The sequence below is a fragment of the Oncorhynchus kisutch genome, unplaced genomic scaffold (assembly GCF_002021735.2).
Source record: "Oncorhynchus kisutch isolate 150728-3 unplaced genomic scaffold, Okis_V2 scaffold4026, whole genome shotgun sequence".
Taxonomy (NCBI): domain Eukaryota; kingdom Metazoa; phylum Chordata; class Actinopteri; order Salmoniformes; family Salmonidae; genus Oncorhynchus; species Oncorhynchus kisutch.
The window spans coordinates 35,001-57,999 of NW_022265971.1; the positions used below are offsets into that span (position 1 = coordinate 35,001).

At 47.8% G+C, this 22,999-nt stretch overlaps 1 protein-coding gene across 1 annotated transcript in view; it reads left to right on the forward strand.

Annotated features, from left to right (window-relative positions):
* Positions 1–22,999, forward strand: part of LOC109886159 (neurobeachin-like protein 2) — a 113,122-nt gene that overhangs the window by 32,148 nt on the left and 57,975 nt on the right. Inside the window, exons 6-16 of the mRNA XM_031821872.1 lie at positions 3–85; positions 2,696–2,781; positions 2,866–3,078; positions 7,707–7,803; positions 10,760–10,866; positions 12,359–12,451; positions 13,597–13,680; positions 15,754–15,852; positions 16,068–16,409; positions 19,334–19,662; positions 22,535–22,667. Of these exons, the coding sequence (XP_031677732.1) occupies positions 3–85; positions 2,696–2,781; positions 2,866–3,078; positions 7,707–7,803; positions 10,760–10,866; positions 12,359–12,451; positions 13,597–13,680; positions 15,754–15,852; positions 16,068–16,409; positions 19,334–19,662; positions 22,535–22,667 (1,666 nt within the window). The remainder of the gene's footprint in view (positions 1–2; positions 86–2,695; positions 2,782–2,865; positions 3,079–7,706; positions 7,804–10,759; positions 10,867–12,358; positions 12,452–13,596; positions 13,681–15,753; positions 15,853–16,067; positions 16,410–19,333; positions 19,663–22,534; positions 22,668–22,999) is intronic.

Consider the following 22,999-nt stretch of genomic DNA (forward strand, 5'->3'; position numbering starts at 1 on the left):
AGGGAGGAGGTGAGCATGGTGGAGAGGAGCAAGTATAAGTTCTCCACTCTCCCCTTACCAGAGGAGCTACCTGCTCTATTCCATGGTGAGGCACCACACACTCTTTCTCTCACTCACTCACTCACTCACTCCAGGCCACTCACTCACTCACTCACTCACTCACTCACTCCAGGCCTCCCTACACCACACTATCCTGAGTAACTTCTCTCTTACAGCCTATGGTCCCAATTGTACTACTCCTTCCTCAAAACAGCTTCCACTGAGTCCCACTGTAGACTTCATTCAGCACACATCTATTCATATATATCTCTGTGTATTAACTACGTCTATTCATATATCTCTGTGTATTAACTACCTCTATTCATATATATCTCTGTGTATTAACTACGTCTATTCATATATATCTCTGTATATATAACTACGTCTATTCATATATCTCTGTGTATTAACTACCTCTATTCATATATCTCTGTGTATATATAACTACTCAGACTACCTTTATACTAGCCTGTTCTCCTGGTCCAGTAATATACAGCTTTCCTTTAGGCTGTTCAAAATGTACTTTTCTCCCTTTGGAGAAACACAGTGGGCAAGAGTCCAGTCGATATGTTCTGTCTTGATCTAAAGTGAATTATGTTATTTTCTAATTAGCAGTGTTCTCTCACTGGGATCTTAGTTTATTAAACACTTCTGTTGCTAGTGTCCTTTGATTAGCACGGAGCTAATCTGTAAACCATGTGGGAAACCTGTCTGGACAAGTTGAGTCTGTAGATTACAGGAAGCTCGACATGACTGTTAACACCATGCTATTGAGAGAGGGAAGTGGTTGAACTGCATCCCAGTTGGCACTGTATTCCCTATATAGTGCAGTGCTTTTGACCAGAGCCCAGTGGGCACTGTATTCCCTATATAGTGCAGTGTTTTTGATCAGAGCCCAGTGGGCACTGTATTCCCTATATAGTGCAGTGTTTTTGACCAGAGCCCAGTGGGCACTGTATTCCCTATATAGTGCAGTGTTTTTGACCAGAGCCCAGTGGGCACTGTATTCCCTATATAGTGCAGTGCTTTTGACCAGAGCCCAGTGGGCACTGTATTCCCTATATAGTTCAGTGCTTTTGACCAGAGCCCAGTGGGCACTGTATTTCCTATATAGTGCAGTGCTTTTGACCAGAGCCCAGTGGGCACTGTATTCCCTATATAGTGCAGTGCTTTTGACCAGAGCCCAGTGGGCACCGTATTCCCTATATAGTGCAGTGCTTTTGACCAGAGCCCAGTGGGCACTGTATTCCCTATATAGTACAGTTTTTGTGACCAGAGCCCAGTGGGCACTGTATTCCCTATATAGTGCAGTGCTTTTGACCAGAGCCCAGTCTGCACTGTATTCCCTATATAGTGCAGTGCTTTTGACCAGAGCCCAGTGGGCACTGTATTCCCTATATAGTGCAGTGCTTTTGACCAGAGCCCAGTGGGCTCAGCCTCTGGTGTGTATAATACTGCTAGCTGTTGTTGGACCTATTACTAAGGCTTATGGCATCTCCATTGTCTTGATACATAACCTTGCCTAACGAGGGCTCAACCCACATCCTGCTATTTCTCAATGCTGTCCCAGTGTGCCTTGGATTTCCACATCTCTTTATGACATCACAGTGTACTGGCTGTGCATTCTGTCTTGTACAGTCATGGCCAGACGTTTTGAGAATGACACAAATATTCATTTCCACGAAGTTGGCTGCTTCAGTGTCTTTAGATGATTTTGTCAGATGTTACTATGGAATACTGTATAATTATAATTAAAGTATAATTACAAGCATTTCATAAGCGTCAAAGGCTTTTATTGACAATTACATGAAGTTGATGCAAAGAGTCAATATTTGCAGTGTTGACCCTTCTTTTTCAAGACCTCTGCAATCAGCCCTGGCATGCTGTCAATTAACTTCTGGGCCACATCCTGACTGATGGCAGCCCATTCTTGCATAATCAATGCTTTGAGTTTGTCAGAATTTGTGGGTTGTTTGTTTGTCCACCCGCCTCTTGAGGATTGACCACAAGTTCTCAATGGGATTAAGGTCTGGGTCCTTTTGAGGCAGGGCTGAAATGCAGTGGAAATCCTTTTTTTGGCATTCAGTTCATTTACATGGCAAAGAGGGACTTTGCCATTAATTGCAATTCATCTGATCACTCTTCATAACATTCTGGAGTATATGCAAATTGCCATCATACAAACTGAAGCAGCAGGCTTTGTGAAAATGTATATTTGTGTCATTCTCAAAACTTTTGGCCACGACTGTACAATATATTGCCATTAGCCTGGTCCCAAATCTGTTGTCTCCTTCTGTAGCCTGGTCCCAGGCCTGTTGTCTCCTTTTGTAGCCTGGTACCAGGCCTGTTGTCTCCTTCTGTAGCCTAGTCTCAAATCTGTAAGTGCTCTTGTCAACTCCATTGCTCATTGTCAAGCATAACCTTTTAGTATGACAGTGAGCGACAAGGAGTTGGCATGATGGTACAGACTGATGCTCAGGCTAGATTTCCATGTCATCAAAACACCAACCATCAATATGTGGTTCACAGACAGCCTGTCAAAACACCAACCATCAATATGCGGTTCACAGACAGCCTGTCAAAACACCAACCATCAATATGTGGTTCACAGACAGCCTGTCAAAACAACAATCATCAATGTGTCGTTGGTTCACAGACAGCCTGCAGGACAGCCAGCAGATCCCAGAGGACCTCGCTCTCCGATTGGTCCATCTCCAAGGGGCTGTCATCAGTGGCAGCAAGGTAAAGCACTCCTACTGTACCTCTCTTCAGAATTGTGTGTGTGTGTGTGTGTTAACTCATATGTACGGTATCTATGCATTCCAGAAGAACGGCCTGCTCTCCATCACCCTGCAGTCTGTGGAGGACCTTCTTTCTGTACTCCGAGCCTGGTGCCTCCGGACCTCCTCCAACCCCAAGGACCCCACGCTGCTACGGCTGACCCTGCAGTGCCTGACTGCAATGGTGCATACCCTCCACTCCAGTAGTCCTGCAGAGCGCCGGCTGGAGATCAGGACCGTGTTGGATGGCTACTTCCAGGTAGTAGCAACAGCAGTAGGAGGAGCAGCAGCAGGGATAGTAGTAGTAGTAGGAGTAACAGCAGTAGGAGAAGTAGTAGTAGTGGTATCAGCAGTGGCTGTAGCAACAGTGGCTGTAGTAGCAGCAGCTGTAGTAGCAGCAGCAGTAGTAGTAGTGGTATCAGCAGTGGCTGTAGTAGCAGCAGCTGTAGTAGCAGCAGCAGTAGTAGTAGTGTCTGTAGTAGCAGCAGCTGTAGTAGCAGCAGCAGTAGTAGTAGTGGCTGTAGTAGCAGCAGCTGTAGTAGCAGCAGCAGTAGTAGTAGTGGTATCAGCAGTGGCTGTAGTAGCAGCAGTAGTAGTAGTGGTATCAGCAGTGGCTGTAGTAGCAGCAGCTGTAGTAGCAGCAGCAGTAGTAGTAGTGGCTGTAGTAGCAGCAGCTGTAGTAGCAGCAGCAGTAGTAGTAGTAGTGGTATCAGCAGTGGCTGTAGTAGCAGCAGCAGCAGTGGCTGTAGTAGCAGCAGTAGTGGCTGTAGTAGCAGCAGCAGTGGCTGTAGCAGCAGCAGCAGCAGTGGCTGTAGTAGCAGCAGCAGTGGCTGTAGTAGCAGCAGCAGTGGCTGTAGCAGCAGCAGTGGCTGTAGCAGCAGCAGCAGTGGCTGTAGCAGCAGCAGCAGTGACTGTAGTAGCAGCAGCAGTGGCTGTAGTAGCAGTAGTGGCTGTAGTAGCAGCAGCAGTGGCTGTAGTAGCAGCAGTGGCTGTAGTAGTAGCAGCAGTGGCTGTAGTAGTAGCAGCAGTGGCTGTAGTAGTAGCAGCAGTGGCTGTAGTAGTAGCAGCAGCAGTGGCTGTAGTAGCAGCAGCAGCAGTGGCTGTAGTAGTAGTAGCAGTGGCTGTAGTAGCAGCAGTAGTGGCTGTAGTAGCAGCAGCAGTGGCTGTAGTAGCAGCAGTGGCTGTAGTAGTAGCAGCAGTGGCTGTAGTAGCAGTAGCAGTAGTAGTAGTGGCTGTAGTAGCAGTAGCAGCAGTAGTAGTGGCTGTAGTAGCAGCAGCTGTAGTAGCAGTGGTATCAGCAGTGGCTGTAGTAGCAGCAGCAGTGGCTGTAGTAGCAGCAGCAGTGGCTGTAGTAGCAGCAGCAGTGGCTGTAGTAGCAGTAGCAGTAGTAGTAGTGGCTGTAGTAGCAGTAGCAGCAGTAGTAGTGGCTGTAGTAGCAGCAGCTGTAGTAGCAGCAGCAGTAGTAGTAGTGGTATCAGCAGTGGCTGTAGTAGCAGCAGCAGTGGCTGTAGTAGTAGCAGCAGTGGCTGTAGTAGCAGTAGCAGTAGTAGTAGTGGCTGTAGTAGCAGCAGCTGTAGTAGCAGCAGCAGTAGTAGTAGTGGTATCAGCAGTGGCTGTAGTAGCAGCAGCAGTGGCTGTAGTAGCAGCAGCAGTGGCTGTAGTAGCAGCAGCAGTGGCTGTAGTAGCAGCAGCAGTGGCTGTAGTAGCAGCAGCAGCAGTGGCTGTAGTAGTAGTAGCAGTGGCTGTAGTAGCAGCAGCAGTGGCTGTAGTAGCAGCAGTGGCTGTAGTAGTAGCAGCAGTGGCTGTAGTAGTAGCAGCAGCAGTGGCTGTAGTAGCAGCAGCAGCAGTGGCTGTAGTAGTAGTAGCAGTGGCTGTAGTAGCAGCAGTAGTGGCTGTAGTAGCAGCAGCAGTGGCTGTAGTAGCAGCAGTAGTGGCTGTAGTAGCAGTAGCAGCAGTGGCTATAGTAGCAGCAGTGGCTGTAGTAGCAGCAGTGGCTGTAGTAGCAGCAGCAGTGGCTGTAGTAGCAGCAGCAGCAGTGGCTGTAGTAGCAGCAGTGGCTGTAGTAGCAGCAGCAGTGGCTGTAGTAGCAGCAGTGGCTGTAGTAGCAGCAGCAGTAGTGGCTGTAGTAGCAGCAGCAGTGGCTGTAGTAGTAGTAGTGGCTGTAGTAGCAGCAGTAGTGGCTGTAGTAGCAGCAGTAGTGGCTGTAGTAGCAGCAGCAGTGGCTGTAGTAGCAGCAGCAGTAGTGGCTGTAGTAGTAGCAGCAGTGGCTGTAGTAGCAGCAGTAGTGGCTGTAGTAGCAGCAGTAGTGGCTGTAGTAGCAGCAGCAGTGGCTGTAGTAGCAGCAGCAGTAGTGGCTGTAGTAGTAGCAGCAGTGGCTGTAGTAGCAGCAGCAGTGGCTGTAGTAGCAGCAGCAGTGGCTGTAGTAGCAGCAGCAGTGGCTGTAGTAGTAGTAGCAGCAGCAGTGGCTGTAGTAGTAGCAGCAGCAGTGGCTGTAGTAGCAGTAGCAGTAGTAGTAGTGGCTGTAGTAGCAGCAGCTGTAGTAGCAGCAGCAGTAGTAGTAGTGGTATCAGCAGTGGCTGTAGTAGCAGTAGCAGTGGCTGTAGTAGCAGCAGTGGCTGTAGTAGTAGCAGCAGTGGCTGTAGTAGTAGCAGCAGTGGCTGTAGTAGTAGCAGCAGCAGTGGCTGTAGTAGTAGCAGCAGCAGTGGCTGTAGTAGCAGCAGTGGCTGTAGCAGCAGTGGCTGTAGTAGCAGCAGCAGTGGCTGTAGTAGCAGCAGCAGTGGCTGTAGTAGCAGCAGCAGTGGCTATAGTAGCAGCAGTGGCTGTAGCAGCAGCAGTGGCTGTAGTAGCAGCAGCAGTGGCTGTAGTAGCAGTAGTGGCTGTAGTAGCAGCAGCAGTGGCTGTAGTAGTAGCAGCAGTGGCTGTAGTAGCAGCAGCAGTGGCTGTAGTAGCAGCAGCAGTGGCTGAAGCAGCAGCAGCAGTGGCTGTAGTAGTAGCAGCAGCAGTGGCTGTAGTAGTAGCAGCAGTGGCTGTAGTAGCAGCAGCAGTGGCTGTAGTAGCAGCAGCAGTGGCTGTAGTAGCAGCAGCAGTGGCTGTAGTAGCAGCAGCAGTGGCTGTAGCAGCAGCAGCAGCAGTGGCTGTAGTAGCAGCAGCAGTGGCTGTAGCAGCAGCAGCAGTGGCTGTAGTAGTAGCAGCAGCAGTGGCTGTAGTAGCAGCAGCAGTGGCTGTAGTAGCAGCAGCAGTGGCTGTAGTAGCAGCAGCAGTGGCTGTAGCAGCAGCAGCAGTGGCTGTAGTAGTAGTAGCAGTGGCTGTAGTAGCAGCAGCAGTGGCTGTAGCAGCAGCAGCAGTGGCTGTAGTAGTAGTAGCAGTGGCTGTAGTAGCAGTAGCAGTGGCTGTAGTAGCAGCAGCAGTGGCTGTAGTAGCAGCAGCAGTGGCTGTAGCAGCAGCAGCAGTGGCTGTAGTAGTAGTAGCAGTGGCTGTAGTAGCAGCAGCTGTAGTAGCAGTAGCAGTGGCTGTAGTAGTAGTAGCAGTGGCTGTAGTAGTAGCAGCAGCAGCAGTGGCTGTAGTAGCAGCAGCAGTGGCTGTAGTAGTAGTAGCAGTGGCTGTAGCAGCAGCAGCAGTGGCTGTAGTAGCAGCAGCAGTGGCTGTAGTAGCAGCAGCAGTGGCTGTAGCAGCAGCAGCAGTGGCTGTAGTAGTAGTAGCAGTGGCTGTAGTAGCAGCAGCAGTGGCTGTAGTAGCAGCAGCAGTGGCTGTAGCAGCAGCAGCAGTGGCTGTAGTAGTAGTAGCAGTGGCTGTAGTAGCAGTAGCAGTGGCTGTAGTAGCAGCAGCAGTGGCTGTAGTAGCAGCAGCAGTGGCTGTAGCAGCAGCAGCAGTGGCTGTAGTAGTAGCAGCAGTGGCTGTAGTAGTAGCAGCAGCAGCAGTGGCTGTAGTAGCAGCAGCAGTGGCTGTAGTAGTAGTAGCAGCAGCAGTGGCTGTAGTAGTAGTAGCAGTGGCTGTAGTAGCAGCAGCAGTGGCTGTAGCAGCAGCAGCAGTGGCTGTAGTAGTAGCAGCAGTGGCTGTAGTAGTAGTAGCAGCAGCAGTGGCTGTAGTAGCAGCAGCAGTGGCTGTAGTAGTAGTAGCAGCAGCAGTGGCTGTAGTAGTAGCAGCAGTGGCTGTAGTAGTAGCAGCAGCAGCAGTGGCTGTAGTAGCAGCAGCAGTGGCTGTAGTAGTAGTAGCAGCAGCAGTGGCTGTAGTAGTAGCAGCAGTGGCTGTAGTAGTAGTAGCAGCAGCAGTGGCTGTAGTAGCAGCAGCAGTGGCTATAGTAGCAGCAGCAGTGGCTATAGTAGCAGCAGCAGTGGCTATAGTAGCAGCAGTGGCTGTAGTAGCAGCAGTGGCTGTAGTAGTAGCAGCAGCAGTGGCTGTAGTAGTAGCAGCAGCAGCAGTGGCTGTAGTAGCAGCAGCAGTGGCTATAGTAGCAGCAGTGGCTGTAGTAGTAGTAGTGGCTGTAGTAGCAGCAGTGGCTGTAGCAGCAGCAGTGGCTGTAGCAGCAGCAGCAGTGGCTGTAGTAGCAGCAGCAGTGGCTGTAGTAGCAGCAGCAGTGGCTGTAGTAGCAGTAGTGGCTGTAGTAGCAGCAGTGGCTGTAGCAGCAGCAGTGGCTGTAGCAGCAGCAGCAGCAGTGGCTGTAGTAGCAGCAGCAGTGGCTGTAGTAGCAGCAGCAGTGGCTGTAGTAGCAGCAGCAGTGGCTGTAGTAGCAGCAGCAGTGGCTGTAGTAGCTTGATCTTGGTGGGACAGCTGTAAGTGTCTGCTCTTTTCTATCAATTGAAGCTTGGTCTGGTGGAGGGTAGGAGTGTGGTTAGCATGGCATTAGTGTTTGAGTTAATGGAGGTATGCAACTGTTTCTGATACTTCCAGGTCCTGAACTGGAACCGGCCTCCAGGGTTAGAGAACGAGCAGGAGGACGGGCAGAGCTGGGAGGAACACCTCATCACTCTCCAGAGTCACATGCTGAGTAAGAGGCCTCATCATCCAAAATACACTCCCCAAATATTAGTCTGGTCCCACTTTATTTATTTTATTTTACCTTTATTTAACTAGGCAAGTCAGTTAAGAACAAATTCTTATTTTCAATGACGGCCTAGGAACAGTGGGTTAACTGCCTGGTCAGGGGCAGAACGACAGATTTGTACCTTATCAGCTCAGGGGTTTGAACTTGCAACCTTCCGGTTACTAGTCCAACGCTCTAACCACTAGGCTACGCTGCCATCATGCCCCATATGGAAAACAACCATGAAAAACAAATAACAATCTTCTATGACAGAAGAAGATTATTAGTATAGAAATCTAATTAAGTAACTGGTAAGATTTAGTACGTTTTGTCTTATACACTATATGGACAAAAGTATGTGGACACCCCTTTCAATTAGTGGATTAGGCTATTTCAGCCACAAACCCAGATTCGCTGACAGCCATGCAATCTCCATAGACAAACATCTATTTACATTTATCGTATGCTGTAGCATTACGTTTTCCTTTCACTGGAACTAAGGGGCCTAGCCCGAACCATGAATGACAGCCTCAGACCATTGTTCCTCCTCCACCAAACTTTACAGTTGACTCTGTGCATTGGGGCAGGTAGGGTTCTCCTGGTATCTGACAAACCGATTGACGAATCTGGGACTGCCAGATGGTGAAGAGTGATTAATCGCTCCAGAGAACGTGTTTTCACTGCTCCAGAGTCCAATGGTGGCGAGCTTTACACCACTCCAGCCCACACTTGGCATTGCACATGGTGATCTTAGGCTTGTGTGCGGCTGCCCGGCCATGGAAACCCATTTCATGAAGCTCCCGATGAACAGTTTTTGTGCTGACATTGCTTCCAGAGGCAGTTTGGAACTCTGTAGTGAGTGTTGCAACCGAGGACAGACGATTTTTACACGCTGTGCGCTTCAGCACTCGGTGGTCCCATTCTGTGAGCTTATGTGTCCTACCATTTCATGGCTGAGCCGTTGTTGCTTATAAACGTTTGCACTTCACAATAACAGCACTTTTATTCGACCGGGGCAGCACTAGCAGGGCAGACATTTGTACTTCTATTCGACCGGGGCAGCACTAGCAGGGCAGACATTTGCACTTCTATTCGACCGGGGCAGCACTAGCAGGGCAGACATTGGTTGGAAAGGTGGCATTCTATGACAGTGCCACGTTGAAAGTAACTGAGCTCTTCAGTAAGGCCATTCTACTGGTAGAATGACAGAGGTTTACCTTGTCAGCTCAGGGATTCGATCTTGCAACCTTTCGGTTACTAGTCCAATGCTCTAACCACTAGGCTACCTGCCGTCTATGGAGATTGCATGGCTGTGTGCTCAATGTTATTCACCTGTCACCAACAGGTGGGGCTGAAATAGCCGAATCCAATAATTTGAAGGGGTGTCCACATATTTTTGTATAATATAGGGTATATCCCTTATATGACATAAACAATTCATTATATGATTGTGATGAATTTCCTACATAGATAGGAATTATAAGAGTGATCTATGAATATTATAAGAAAGTGTATGTTCTGACAATGTAACCTCTACAAAAAGAAATGCTTTCCTTATAGATTTTTTTCTTCGTGGTATCCAATTGTTAGTAGTTACTATCTTGTCTCATCGCTACAACTCCCGTACGGGCTCGGGAGAGACAAAGGTCGAGAGCCATGCGTCCTCTGAAACACAACCCAACCAAGTCGCACTGCTTCTTAACACAGCGCGCATCCAACCCGGAAGCCAGCTGCACCAATGTGTCGGAGGAAACACTGTACACCTGGTTAGTAGTGCACTGCTCCCGGCCCGCCACAGGAGTCGCTGGTGCGCGATGAAACAAGGACATCCCTACCGGCCAAACCCTCCCTAACCCGGACGACGCTAGGCCAATTGTGCGTTGCCCCACAGACCTCCCGGTCGCGGCCGGCTACGACAGAGCCTGGGCTCGATCCCAGAGTCTCTGGTGGCACAGCTTTGATATTTGTCACTGACTACTACCAATGTTCTATCATGAGAATGATTGTTGAGGGATCGCCACTTAATAACAAAATAGATTCACTGCTGTTACTGAGTCATTCCTCCTCTTCCTCATCCTCCTCCTCCTCCTCCTCTCCTTATTCTTTCCCTCTTTGTCCCCCTCCCCCTCATCTCTTCCTCCTTTCCTCCTCATCCTCCTCTTCCTCTCCTCCTCTTCCCCTCTCCTCCTCTCCTCCTCTCCTCCTTTCCTCCCCTTCTCATCTTCCTCTCCTCCTCTACTCCTCTCCTCCTCTCCTCCTTTCCTCCCCTTCTCATCTTCCTCTACCCCTCTCCTCCTCTCTTCCTCTTCCTCCTCTCCTCCTCCTGCTCACGGCGGACTTTTCTTCTTTCTTCAGTAAGTCTCATGTTGCAGGACGTCAGACAGTGGTATGCAAGGTATTAAAATGTGTATGGGAGACCTCCGAAGGCTTAGCTGACATGTACGTTTTTAATATAATACATGCAGCATATCTGTTGTGTCTCAATGTTAACCACCCATATCAGCTGATGTGACATCGGCTGGTGTTAAAAGGGCTTTATAAATACATTTGATTGATTGAGATGTTACAAGAATCTTCTATGAATCTTGGATGCGTGTTTGCTGCAATATGTATTACTTCCAGGTAGAACATACAGGAATCTTGTCTTCTATATCTGTTCCATATGGGGCCAACTTCATTGCTGTCCTTCTCAAGCCAAACATGGCATGATAATGAGTGACAGGGAGTTGGCATGATAGCACCAACAGACTGGCCCTCAGATTGGCCCTCAGACTGGCCCACAGACTGTCTGACAGTCAAAACATGAGACATCTCTCTTCTATATGAAGGTTTATCTCTGAAGGCCAGTTATTTATTATTGTTGTAAATGTGACAAGTTATTTATAGTGTTGTTGATGATGAGTCGTATTGTCCTCAACAGCTTCGATTCCTGAGATCCTGCAGTGTTCAGACAGACCGGTGCTGCAGGCCATCTTCCTCAACAACAACTGCTTCGAACACATCCTCCGACTCATCCAGAACAGCAAGGTCTGTCTGTCTGTCTGTCTGTCTGTCTGTCTGTCTGTCTGTCTGTCTGTCTGTCTGTCTGTCTGTCTGTCTGTCTGTCTGTCTGTCTGTCTGTCTGTCTGTCTGTCTGTCTGTCTGTCTGTCTGTCTGTCTGTCTGTCTGTCTGTCTGTCTGTCTGTCTGTCTGTCTGTCTGTCTGTCTGTCTGTCTGTCTGTCTGTCTGTCTGTCTGTCTGTCTGTCTGTCTGTCTGTCTGTCTGTCTGTCTGTCTGTCTGTCTGTCTGTCTGTCTGTCTGTCTGTCTGTCTGTCTGTCTGTCTGTCTGTCTGTCTGTCTGTCTGTCTGTCTGTCTGTCTGTCTGTCTGTCTGTCTGTCTGTCTGTCTGTCTGTCTGTCTGTCTGTCTGTCTGTCTGTCTGTCTGTCTGTCTGTCTGTCTGTCTGTCTGTCTGTCTGTCTGTCTGTCTGTCTGTCTGTCTGTCTGTCTGTCTGTCTGTCTGTCTGTCTGTCTGTCTGTCTGTCTGTCTGTCTGTCTGTCTGTCTGTCTGTCTGTCTGTCTGTCTGTCTGTCTGTCTGTCTGTCTGTCTGTCTGTCTGTCTGTCTGTCTGTCTGTCTGTCTGTCTGTCTGTCTGTCTGTCTGTCTGTCTGTCTGTCTGTCTGTCTGTCTGTCTGTCTGTCTGTCTGTCTGTCTGTCTGTCTGTCTGTCTGTCTGTCTGTCTGTCTGTCTGTCTGTCTGTCTGTCTGTCTGTCTGTCTGTCTGTCTGTCTGTCTGTCTGTCTGTCTGTCTGTCTGTCTGTCTGTCTGTCTGTCTGTCTGTCTGTCTGTCTGTCTGTCTGTCTGTCTGTCTGTCTGTCTGTCTGTCTGTCTGTCTGTCTGTCTGTCTGTCTGTCTGTCTGTCTGTCTGTCTGTCTGTCTGTCTGTCTGTCTGTCTGTCTGTCTGTCTGTCTGTCTGTCTGTCTGTCTGTCTGTCTGTCTGTCTGTCTGTCTGTCTGTCTGTCTGTCTGTCTGTCTGTCTGTCTGTCTGTCTGTCTGTCTGTCTGTCTGTCTGTCTGTCTGTCTGTCTGTCTGTCTGTCTGTCTGTCTGTCTGTCTGTCTGTCTGTCTGTCTGTCTGTCTGTCTGTCTGTCTGTCTGTCTGTCTGTCTGTCTGTCTGTCTGTCTGTCTGTCTGTCTGTCTGTCTGTCTGTCTGTCTGTCTGTCTGTCTGTCTGTCTGTCTGTCTGTCTGTCTGTCTGTCTGTCTGTCTGTCTGTCTGTCTGTCTGTCTGTCTGTCTGTCTGTCTGTCTGTCTGTCTGTCTGTCTGTCTGTCTGTCAAATGTCAGTGGTTATCAAAGGTGTGTCCATACTGCAGCAGGTGTGTCCATACTGCAGCAGGTGTGTCCATACTGCAGCAGGTGTGTCCATACTGCAGCAGGTGTGTCCATACTGCAGCAGGTGCTGCCACAGTGGAGAGCCAAACATGGTCCTCTCTGAGTTGACATTGTCTCTGTCTGTCTGTCCGTTTGTGTGTCCTGTCCTGTAGCTCTATCACAGTAAAAGGTGTAGGTCGGAGCGTGAGGGGGTGTGTGACCTCACCACACGTTTGCTCACGGACACAGAGGTGGAAGTAGACCAGGTACTTTCCCTCCACGATCATGTTGAAATAGGTCTGACTGTCAGCAGAAAACTCAGCCTCTTCTCTCTCTCTCTCTCTCCTCCTCTCTTTATCTCTCTCTGTCTTGCCCTCTCTTTCACACACTCTTTCATTCTCTCATGCTCTCTCCTCTCCCTCTTCTCCTCTCTTCTCACCTCCCCCACCCACCTCAGTCTATAGCTACATAGTATAATTCCCCTACGGCATAATCTACAAATGAGGGCGACTGACCAGACTTCCTGGTAAAGAGGCATCCTGTTTAAAGAGCTCAGAGAGATGGAGGGATGATCTGTGTACTAGTAGCTCTCTCTCTTCTTTTTTTGTTGTTGACCATTAGTTCGTTTTTCTACAGAACTCAGTCAAGTATACAGCCCCCTCTCCACCCCCCAAATCTAAATACATTCATTCTCACAGAGGGATCCAGGAACAAAACACAGGGGGAAAAATGTATCTAAAACAAACTGCCATTCACCGACAGAAACAAAACGGCCACTATAGAGAACATTCTCTAAGATGGTCCACATACGGTTTCCAGATTCTGTCAAAAATGTCTGGTTTTAGAATATAACGAGTGTAATGGTGTGTAGCTGGGTAGTTCAGTCGTCCAGTGTGTTATTGCGGGTGGATATGAGCCTCTCTCTCTTCTTACACACTATATTCTCTAAGAGAGGCTGAGTGTCCTGCTGTCATCAGTAGGTCAGATTGTGTGTGTGTGTGTGTGTCCTCATCTCTCCAAGCATGTATCACCTCACTGTCTCAAGGCTCCTGTTGGGATCGTCCTCCTGCATGTCTGCTGGTTTGGTATCTTTCACAATGTCTTGTGGTTGTAGATGTGTGATGGTGGCAGCAGTGGCTCTGTGTCCTATGCAGTGCTCGGTTATTGTGTAACAATGGGTTTTGCTTGTGTGTCAGAAGACTTTTACAATCTTATTAGTTGTGTGATGGTTTGGGTTCTGCATGTCAACACCTGTCATTGATTGACCCAGTTGTTATGGTAACTTCTGTCTTTTCCCTGTGTGTGTTTTCATGTATATATGTCCCCTTGAGTTGGTGTGGGGTGTCACCTGTACAATATTGTATGTTAAGTCTGCGGTGTCACATATTATTATGTCCCCCTGACTGTGTAGGTTTTGGAGAAAGGTTCCGACTGCATTACAGTCCATGCCCTCGGAGTCCTCACATCCATCATGAGTAACTCCCCTTCTGCCAAGGTAAGGATTTCTACAACTAGTGTGGCCCGCTGGGTATTGAACCCTGGTCATCCAGACTACATTAGCTCTCCCAGTTGAAGCTTAGGCAGTATTTCAGGGAGATTACACAGTCTTCAGGTCTTAGGCAGTCTTTCAGGGAGATTACACAGTCTTCAGGTCTTAGGCAGTCTTTCAGGGAGATTACACAGTCTTCAGGTCTTAGGCAGTCTTTCAGGGAGATTACACAGTCTTCAGGTCTTAGGCAGTCTTTCAGGGAGATTACACAGTCTTCAGGTCTTAGGCAAGGCTTTTCATCACACAATCATAGTTCTAGTACCATCTTCCTCTGTCTGACACACACACGTTATCAGAACAGAAAAAGAGCCGGATAAGGCTTGACACTGTTTTCATTCTTGTTTAGACAGTCTCATTATCCTCCTGTCTGTTGTGTGGCTCTTTGCCAGGGAGGAAGTTCTTTCATTCTTTCTCTGTCCCAAATGGCAACCTATTCCCTGTATAGTGCACTGCTTTTGACCAGGGCCCATAGGGTTCTATATAGAGAATAGGTTGCCGTTTGGGAGGCATATTTGTGTCTCTGTACATTACTGACCTGTCTATATTTGTGTCTCTGTGCATTACTGGCCTGTCTATATTTGTGTCTCTGTACATTACTAGCCTGTCTATATTTGTGTCTCTGTACATTACTGGCCTGTCTATATTTGTGTCTCTGTACATTACTAGCCTGTCTATATTTGTGTCTCTGTACATTACTGGCCTGTCTATATTTGTGTCTCTGTACATTACTAGCCTGTCTATATGTGTGTCTCTGTACATTACTGGCCTGTCTATATGTGTGTCTCTGTACATTACTGGCCTGTCTATATTTGTGTCTCTGTACATTACTGGCCTGTCTATATGTGTGTCTCTGTACATTACTGGCCTGTCTATATTTGTGTCTCTGTACATTACTAGCCTGTCTATATGTGTGTCTCTGTACATTACTAGCCTGTCTATATGTGTGTCTCTGTACATTACTGGCCTGTCTATATGTGTGTCTCTGTACATTACTGGCCTGTCTATATTTGTGTCTCTGTACATTACTGGCCTGTCTATATGTGTGTCTCTGTACATTACTGGCCTGTCTATATTTGTGTCTCTGTACATTACTAGCCTGTCTATATGTGTGTCTCTGTACATTACTAGCCTGTCTATATGTGTGTCTCTGTACATTACTGGCCTGTCTATATGTGTGTCTCTGTACATTACTGGCCTGTCTATATTTGTGTGTCTGTACATTACTGGCCTGTCTATATGTGTGTCTCTGTACATTACTGGCCTGTCTATATGTGTGTCTCTGTACATTACTGGCCTGTCTATATTTGTGTCTCTGTACATTACTGGCCTGTCTATATGTGTGTCTCTGTACATTACTGGCCTGTCTATATGTGTGTCGCTGTACATTACTGGCCTGTCTATATGTGTGTCTCTGTACATTACTGGCCTGTCTATATGTGTGTCTCTGTACATTACTGGCCTGTCTATATTTGTGTCTCTGTACATTACTGGCCTGTCTATATTTGTGTCTCTGTACATTACTGGCCTGTCTATATGGGTGTCTCTGTACATTACTGGCCTGTCTATATTTGTGTCTCTGTACATTACTAGCCTGTCTATATTTGTGTCTCTGTACATTACTGGCCTGTCTATATTTGTGTCTCTGTACATTACTGGCCTGTCTATATTTGTGTCTCTGTACATTACTGGCCTGTCTATATGTGTGTCTCTGTACATTACTGGCCTGTCTATATTTGTGTCTCTGTGCATTACTGGCCTGTCTATATTTGTGTCTCTGTACATTACTGGCCTGTCTATATGTGTGTCTCTGTACATTACTGGCCTGTCTATATTTGTGTCTCTGTACATTACTGGCCTGTCTATATTTGTGTCTCTGTACATTACTAGCCTGTCTATATGTGTGTCTCTGTACATTACTGGCCTGTCTATATTTGTGTCTCTGTACACTCAGTCTATATTTGTGTCTCTGTACATTACGAGCCTGTCTATATTTGTGTCTTTGTGTTCTTCTCCCTCCAGGAGGTTTTCAAGGAGCGGATTGGCTACTCCCAGCTGTTTGACGTCCTGAAGAGTCAGGGTCAGCCCACTAAACGCCTGCTGCAGGAACTCATGAACATGGTGAGCAGATCGACACTTCCTCACTTCATCTGGTTAAAGGGATACTAATGTAGAGTGTAAAGGGAGAGAATGTCATGTTGTCATGAAGGCCATTAGTCCTTTATTTGTCATCGTTCTGTGGGTTAGATATATTTGGACTTCCACAAAAACCTCTGACTCTCTCACTCCTCTCTCATTGCCTTCCTCTTTTCTCTCCCTCTCCTTCTCTCCACTAGGCGGTGGAAGGGGAACACGCCCACACCCATCACCTGGGTGTCAGTAACGACCAGCCCCTCCTCCTCCTCCTACAGTGGCTGCCTGACCTGGCCCCCCAGAGGGACCTGCAGCTCCTGGTAGCCCAGTGGCTGGCTGCGGTCTGCGGGGGCTCCCTGGCCTGCCGTACGGTGGCTGTGGAGGCCGGCCTGGTGGGGGCTGTGCTCCATGTCCTCTCCCAGCCACAGAGACTGGACCGCCAGTGTGCCGATGGCCTCCTGGGGATGTTACAGGACATGGGGTCTCTCTGTCTGAGGCCTGCTGAGCTGAAGTCTCTGTTGAGGCTGCTCCGACCCCTCGACCAGGTATTTGATTTCAAAATGATGCTCTGTAATGCTTTAATTTGTGTAATCTACAGTGCAATATACAGAGTCATTTACAGAGTCATTTACAGAGTCATATACAGAGTCATTTACAGAGTCATTTACAGAGTCATTTACAGAGTCATTTACAGAGTCATTTACAGAGTCATATACAGAGTCATATACAGAGTCATATACAGTGCCATCCGTAATTATTGGGACAGTGAAGCATTTAAAATAATAATAATTGGGCTTTATACTCCAAATATCATACCCCCACCCAAAATACTAACCTCGCCTGTTATTGTAATGGTGAGAGGTTAGCATGTCTTGGGGGTATGATATAAAATGCTAACCTCCCCTGTTATTGTAATGGTGAGAGGTTAGCATGTCTTGGGGGTATGATATAAAATGCTAACCTCCCCTGTTATTGTAATGGTGAGAGGTTAGCATGTCTTGGGGGTATGATATAAAATGCTAACCTCCCCTGTTATTGTAATGGTGAGAGGTTAGCATGTCTTGGGGGTATGATATAAAATGCTAACCTCCCCTGTTATTGTAATGGTGAGAGGTTAGCATGTCTTGGGGGTATGATATAAAATGCTAACCTCCCCTGTTATTGTAATGGTGAGAGGTTAGCACGTCTTGGGGGTATGATATAAAATGCTAACCTCCCCTGTTATTGTAATGGTGAGAGGTTAGCATGTCTTGGGGGTATGATATAAAATGCTAACCTCCCCTGTTATTGTAATGGTGGGAGGTTAGCATGTCTTGGGGGTATGATATAAAATGCTAACCTCCCCTGTTATTGTAATGGTGAGAGGTTAGCATGTCTTGGGGATATGATATAAAATGCTAACCTCCCCTGTTATTGTAATGGTGGGAGGTTAGCATGTCTTGGGGGTATGATATAAAATGCTAACCTCCCCTGTTATTGTAATGGTGAGAGGTTAGCATGTCTTGGGGGTATGATATAAAATGCTAACCTCCCCTGTTATTGTAATGGTGGGAGGTTAGCATGTCTTGGGGGTATGATATAAAATGCTAACCTCCCCTGTTATTGTAATGGTGAGAGGTTAGCATGTCTTGGGGGTATGATATAAAATGCTAACCTCCCCTGTTATTGTAATGGTGGGAGGTTAGCATGTCTTGGGGGTATGATATAAAATGCTAACCTCCCCTGTTATTGTAATGGTGAGAGGTTAGCATGTCTTGGGGGTATGATATAAAATGCTAACCTCCCCTGTTATTGTAATGGTGGGAGGTTAGCATGTCTTGGGGGTATGATATAAAATGCTAACCTCCCCTGTTATTGTAATGGTGGGAGGTTAGCATGTCTTGGGGGTATGATATAAAATGCTAACCTCCCCTGTTATTGTAATGGTGAGAGGTTAGCATGTCTTGGGGGTATGATATAAAATGCTAACCTCCCCTGTTATTGTAATGGTGGGAGGTTAGCATGTCTTGGTGGTATGATATAAAATGCTAACCTCCCCTGTTATTGTAATGGTGGGAGGTTAGCATGTCTTGGGGGTATGATATAAAATGCTAACCTCCCCTGTTATTGTAATGGTGAGAGGTTAGCATGTCTTGGGGGTATGATATAAAATGCTAACCTCCCCTGTTATTGTAATGGTGGGAGGTTAGCATGTCTTGGGGGTATGATATAAAATGCTAACCTCCCCTGTTATTGTAATGGTGAGAGGTTAGCATGTCTTGGGGGTATGATATAAAATGCTAACCTCCCCTGTTATTGTAATGGTGGGAGGTTAGCATGTCTTGGGGGTATGATATAAAATGCTAACCTCCCCTGTTATTGTAATGGTGAGAGGTTAGCATGTCTTGGGGGTATGATATAAAATGCTAACCTCCCCTGTTATTGTAATGGTGAGAGGTTAGCACGTCTTGGGGGTATGATATAAAATGCTAACCTCCCCTGTTATTGTAATGGTGAGAGGTTAGCATGTCTTGGGGGTATGATATAAAATGCTAAGGAACATTCTATTCTTATTTACAATAAAAATGACTCAACACATTATTTACCACTCATTTCTATTGGGCACAAAATAGTTTTTGTTGTGTTTCAGATTAACAGCAAATACATCCAACAAGTTTGTACAGTCACCAGCTTGATATACTGTAGTCATTGTGTGAAAATGGGACCAAATATTAAACTTCTGACTGCTTTAATACACATAGAAGTCAATTTGACCCAATACTTTTGGTCTCCTAAAAATGGGGGACAATGTATTAAAAAGGGCTGTAATTTCTAAATGGTTTACCCAATATGGATGAAAATACCCTCAAATTAAAGACAACAGTACGCACTTTAACCTCAGTCATTGTTTGATTTCAAAAGAAAAGTGCTTCACTGTCCCAATATTTACAGAAGGCGCTGTAAAACCATTCAGAATCAGAACCTTATTGCCATGCAACAAAAGTTACTAGGAATTTATTTTGGCATTGTACATAGAAGCATCTACATCACCAACCTTAACAATCAACCCAGATTTCACCCCTCCGTCCAGATTTCACCCCTCCGTCCAGATATAACCCCTCCGTCCAGATATAACCCCTCCGTCCAGATATCACCCCTCCGTCCAGATATAACCCCTCCGTCCAGATATAACCTCTCCGTCCAGATATAACCCCTCCGTCCAGATATCACCCATCCGTCCAGATAGTACCCCTCTGTTCAGATTGCACCCCTCCGTCCAGATTGCACCCCTCAGTCCAGATTGCACCCCTCCGTCCAGATATCACCCCTCCGTCCAGATATCACCCATTCGTCCAGATAGCACCCCTCTGTCCAGATAGCACCCCTCTGTTCAGATAGCACCCCTCTGTCTAGATAGCACCCCTCTGTCTAGATAGCACCCTATATACAGCACATGACCACCCTTAGATAAAATTCTCTCCCTTACCAGGGGCAGGACGTGTTGGCAGGGAAGAGGACGGGGACACACCCTTACTGCGCCTGCATCATCCGGGTGCTGGCGGCGATGGCGGCCAGGGAGGGGAGGAACAGCGCCCTGCAGTATTTTGACCTGACCCATCCCCTGGCAGGGATCATGGTGCCCACGGTCCAGCGCTGGCCAGGCAGTGGGTTTTCCTTCCACGCCTGGCTCTGTCTCAACATGGACTTCCCACAATACCACTCAGAGTTCTCCACGCCCAGCACCCGCCCGTCTGCTGGGGCACCAGGGGCGGCGACACGGGGTATGGGCAAAGGTCCCCGCAGGAAACAGCTGTACAGGTACCAGACTGGAGAGATGGGGATACACCTAAGACCACACTACTGCTTGATGTGTGCTGGCCCAATGAGCGAGCCGGTGCTGGCCCAATGAGCGAGCCGGTGCTGGACCAATGAGCGAGTCAGTGCTGGCCCAATGAGCGAGCCGGTGCTGGCCCAATGAGCAAGTCCGGTGCTGGCCCAATAAGAGAGCCGGTGCTGGCCCAATGAGGGCGAAAATCCCCCCACGTCTCTGTTTTCAATATGGGATGTTGCGGTGACCATATTACTGCCACACTGGCAGTCATGAGTCATGAACGCAGTAAAATTCCACGTGACTGTTGAGTCACGGTAATCTCCTCTCATGCACTGTGGTCATGCTTTGTTAGCACCCTACCCACTAACGACCATCAGGTCCTAATGGCCTGGTACTCAGGGCTCTATTGGCACTCCATCAGGTGCTAATGGCCTGGTACTCAGGGCTCTATTGGCACTCCATCAGGTACTAATGGCCTGGTACTCAGGGCTCTATTGTCACTCCATCAGGTCCTAATGGCCTAGTACTCAGGGCTCTATTGGCACTCCATCAGGTCCTAATGGCCTGGTACTCAGGGCTCTATTGTCACTCCATCAGGTCCTAATGGCCTTGTACTCAGGGCTCTATTGGCACTCCATCAGGTGCTAATGGCCTGGTACTCAGGGCTCTATTGACACTCCATCAGGTCCTAATGGTCTGGTACTCAGGGTTCTATTGTCACTCCATCAGGTCCTAATGGCCTGGTACTCAGGGCTCTATTGTTCCCCCATCAGGTCCTACTGGCCTTGTACTCAGGGCTCTACAGTCACTCCATCAGGTCCTAATGGCCTGGTACTCAGGGCTCTACGGTCACTCCATCAGGTCCTAATGGCCTGGTACTCAGGGTTCTATTGTCACTCCATCAGGTCCTAATGGCCTGGTACTCAGGGCTCTATTGTTCCCCCATCAGGTCCTACTGGCCTGGTACTCAGGGCTCTACAGTCACTCCATCAGGTCCTAATGGACTGGTACTCAGGGCTCTACGGTCACTCCATCAGGTCCTAATGGCCTTGTACTCAGGGCTCTATTGTTCCCCCATCAGGTCCTACTGGCCTTGTACTCAGGGCTCTACAGTCACTCCATCAGGTCCTAATGGCCTGGTACTCAGGGCTCTACGGTCACTCCATCAGGTCCTAATGGCCTGGTACTCAGGGCTCTGTTTTCCCTCCATCAGGTCCTAATGGCCTGGTACTCAGGGATCTATTGGCACTCCATCAGGTCCTAATGGCCTGGTACTCAGGGCTCTATTGTACCCCCATCAGGTCCTAATGGCCTGGTACTTAGGGCTCTATTGTCCTTCCATCAGGTCCTAATGGCCGGGTACTCAGGGCTCTATTGTCCCTCCATCAGGTCCTAATGGCCTGGTACTCAGGGCTCTATTGTCCCTCCATCAGGTCCTAATGGCCTGGTACTCAGGGCTCTATTGTTCCCCCATCAGGTCCTAGTGGCCTTGTACTCAGGGCTCTGTTGTCACTCCATCAGGTCCTAATGGCCTGGTACTCAGGGCTCTATTGTCCCTCCATCAGGTCCTAATGGCCTGGTACTCAGGGATCTATTGGCACTCCATCAGGTCCTAATGGCCTGGTACTCAGGGCTCTATTGTACCCCCATCAGGTCCTAATGGCCTGGTACTCAGGGCTCTATTGTCCCTCCATCAGGTCCTAATGGCCTGGTACTCAGGGCTCTATTGTCCCTCCATCAGGTCCTAATGGCCTGGTACTCAGGGCTCTGTTGTCACTCCATCAGGTCCTAATGGCCTGGTACTCAGGGCTCTATTGTCCCTCCATCAGGTCCTAATGGCCTGGTACTCAGGGATCTATTGTCCCTCCATCAGGTCCTAATGGCCTGGTACTCAGGGCTCTATTGTACCCCCATCAGGTCCTAATGGCCTGGTACTCAGGGCTCTATTGTCCCTCCATCAGGTCCTAATGACCTGGTACTCAGGGCTCTATTGTCCCTCCATCAGGTCCTAATGGCCTGGTACTCAGGGCTCTATTGTCCCTCTAACCACTCTGACATCAATCTAAAATCACATCAAACACTTATCATCAAAACATGATCATGCTTTTAAACCTCCCCTCACTGTGATGATCCATTTGAAGAAAGAAGCAGGGTGAAAGCCTGTACATATTAGTAAAGACAAGATTACATTGAGAATAGACTGATGGGTGAATGTTGAGTGTAAAAGTTGCCAAATAACTGTAAATCTAGCATATATAGGACCTATTTCAAATGAGCATTTTTACACTCAACATACCCACCGTGTGCTCACTCGCTCCGGAATGGGGGAAATATCCTTTCTATTTTATTCAGCTAAATTCTATTATATTCTTATTACTATACAATCATCAAATAATGAGACGGGACTTATAGGCATATCTTGTCAGCTAAAGGAACTGGCCTATAGTCTATGTCATGGAGCACAGCCAGATAACATAGCGGAACTCATATTCTGTTCTTCTGAAATCCATTTGATTCACATCATAATGTTTCTTTAGACCTGAATAAACCCTCTATTTATTCTGATGGTGTCTATTACATAGATGTATTATTAGATGTTCCAACCACGTGTGTTTATATGTTCATTACCGGTCAATTACCGTGAGACCAGCAGGCTTTTACATGACAACAACCGTCTGGCAAAATGTCATGACCGCCACAGCCCTCGTTGAAAGCAATATGATTTAAAAGTATGTAACAGGCAGAGTAACTTAATATTGTCACCAGTCATCAGTTGGATCAGATTCAATTCCATTCAATGTTTTATTGATCCCCCAAGGGGGCAGTTATTGATGTGTTTCCTGTCTCCTTGGTGCTTAGCCTGTTGACAGCCGGTGGTACAGGTTTAGAGGCTTTCTTCACCATGGAGGGAGTGTTGGTGGTGGCTGTCTGCACTAAGAAAGACTACATGGTCGTGTCCCTGCCAGAACACCCTCTAACAGACTGCTGCTGGGTAAGATACACACAGAGATATAGGGACAGAGGATGGGGACCAAATTTCACCCTATTCCCTATACAGTGCACTAGGTTTGACCAGGGTTAAATGTAGTGCACTATATAGAGAATAGGGTGCCATTTGGGTTTATTATGGATCACCATTAGATCCTGCCAAGGCAGTAGCTACTCTTCCTGGGGTTTATTATGGATCCTCATTAGTTCCTGCCAAGGCAGCAGCTACTCTTCCTGGGGTTTATTATGGATCCCCATTAGTTCCTGCCAAGGCAGCAGATACTCTTCCTGGGGTTTATTATGGATCCCCATTAGTTCCTGCCAAGGCAGCAGCTA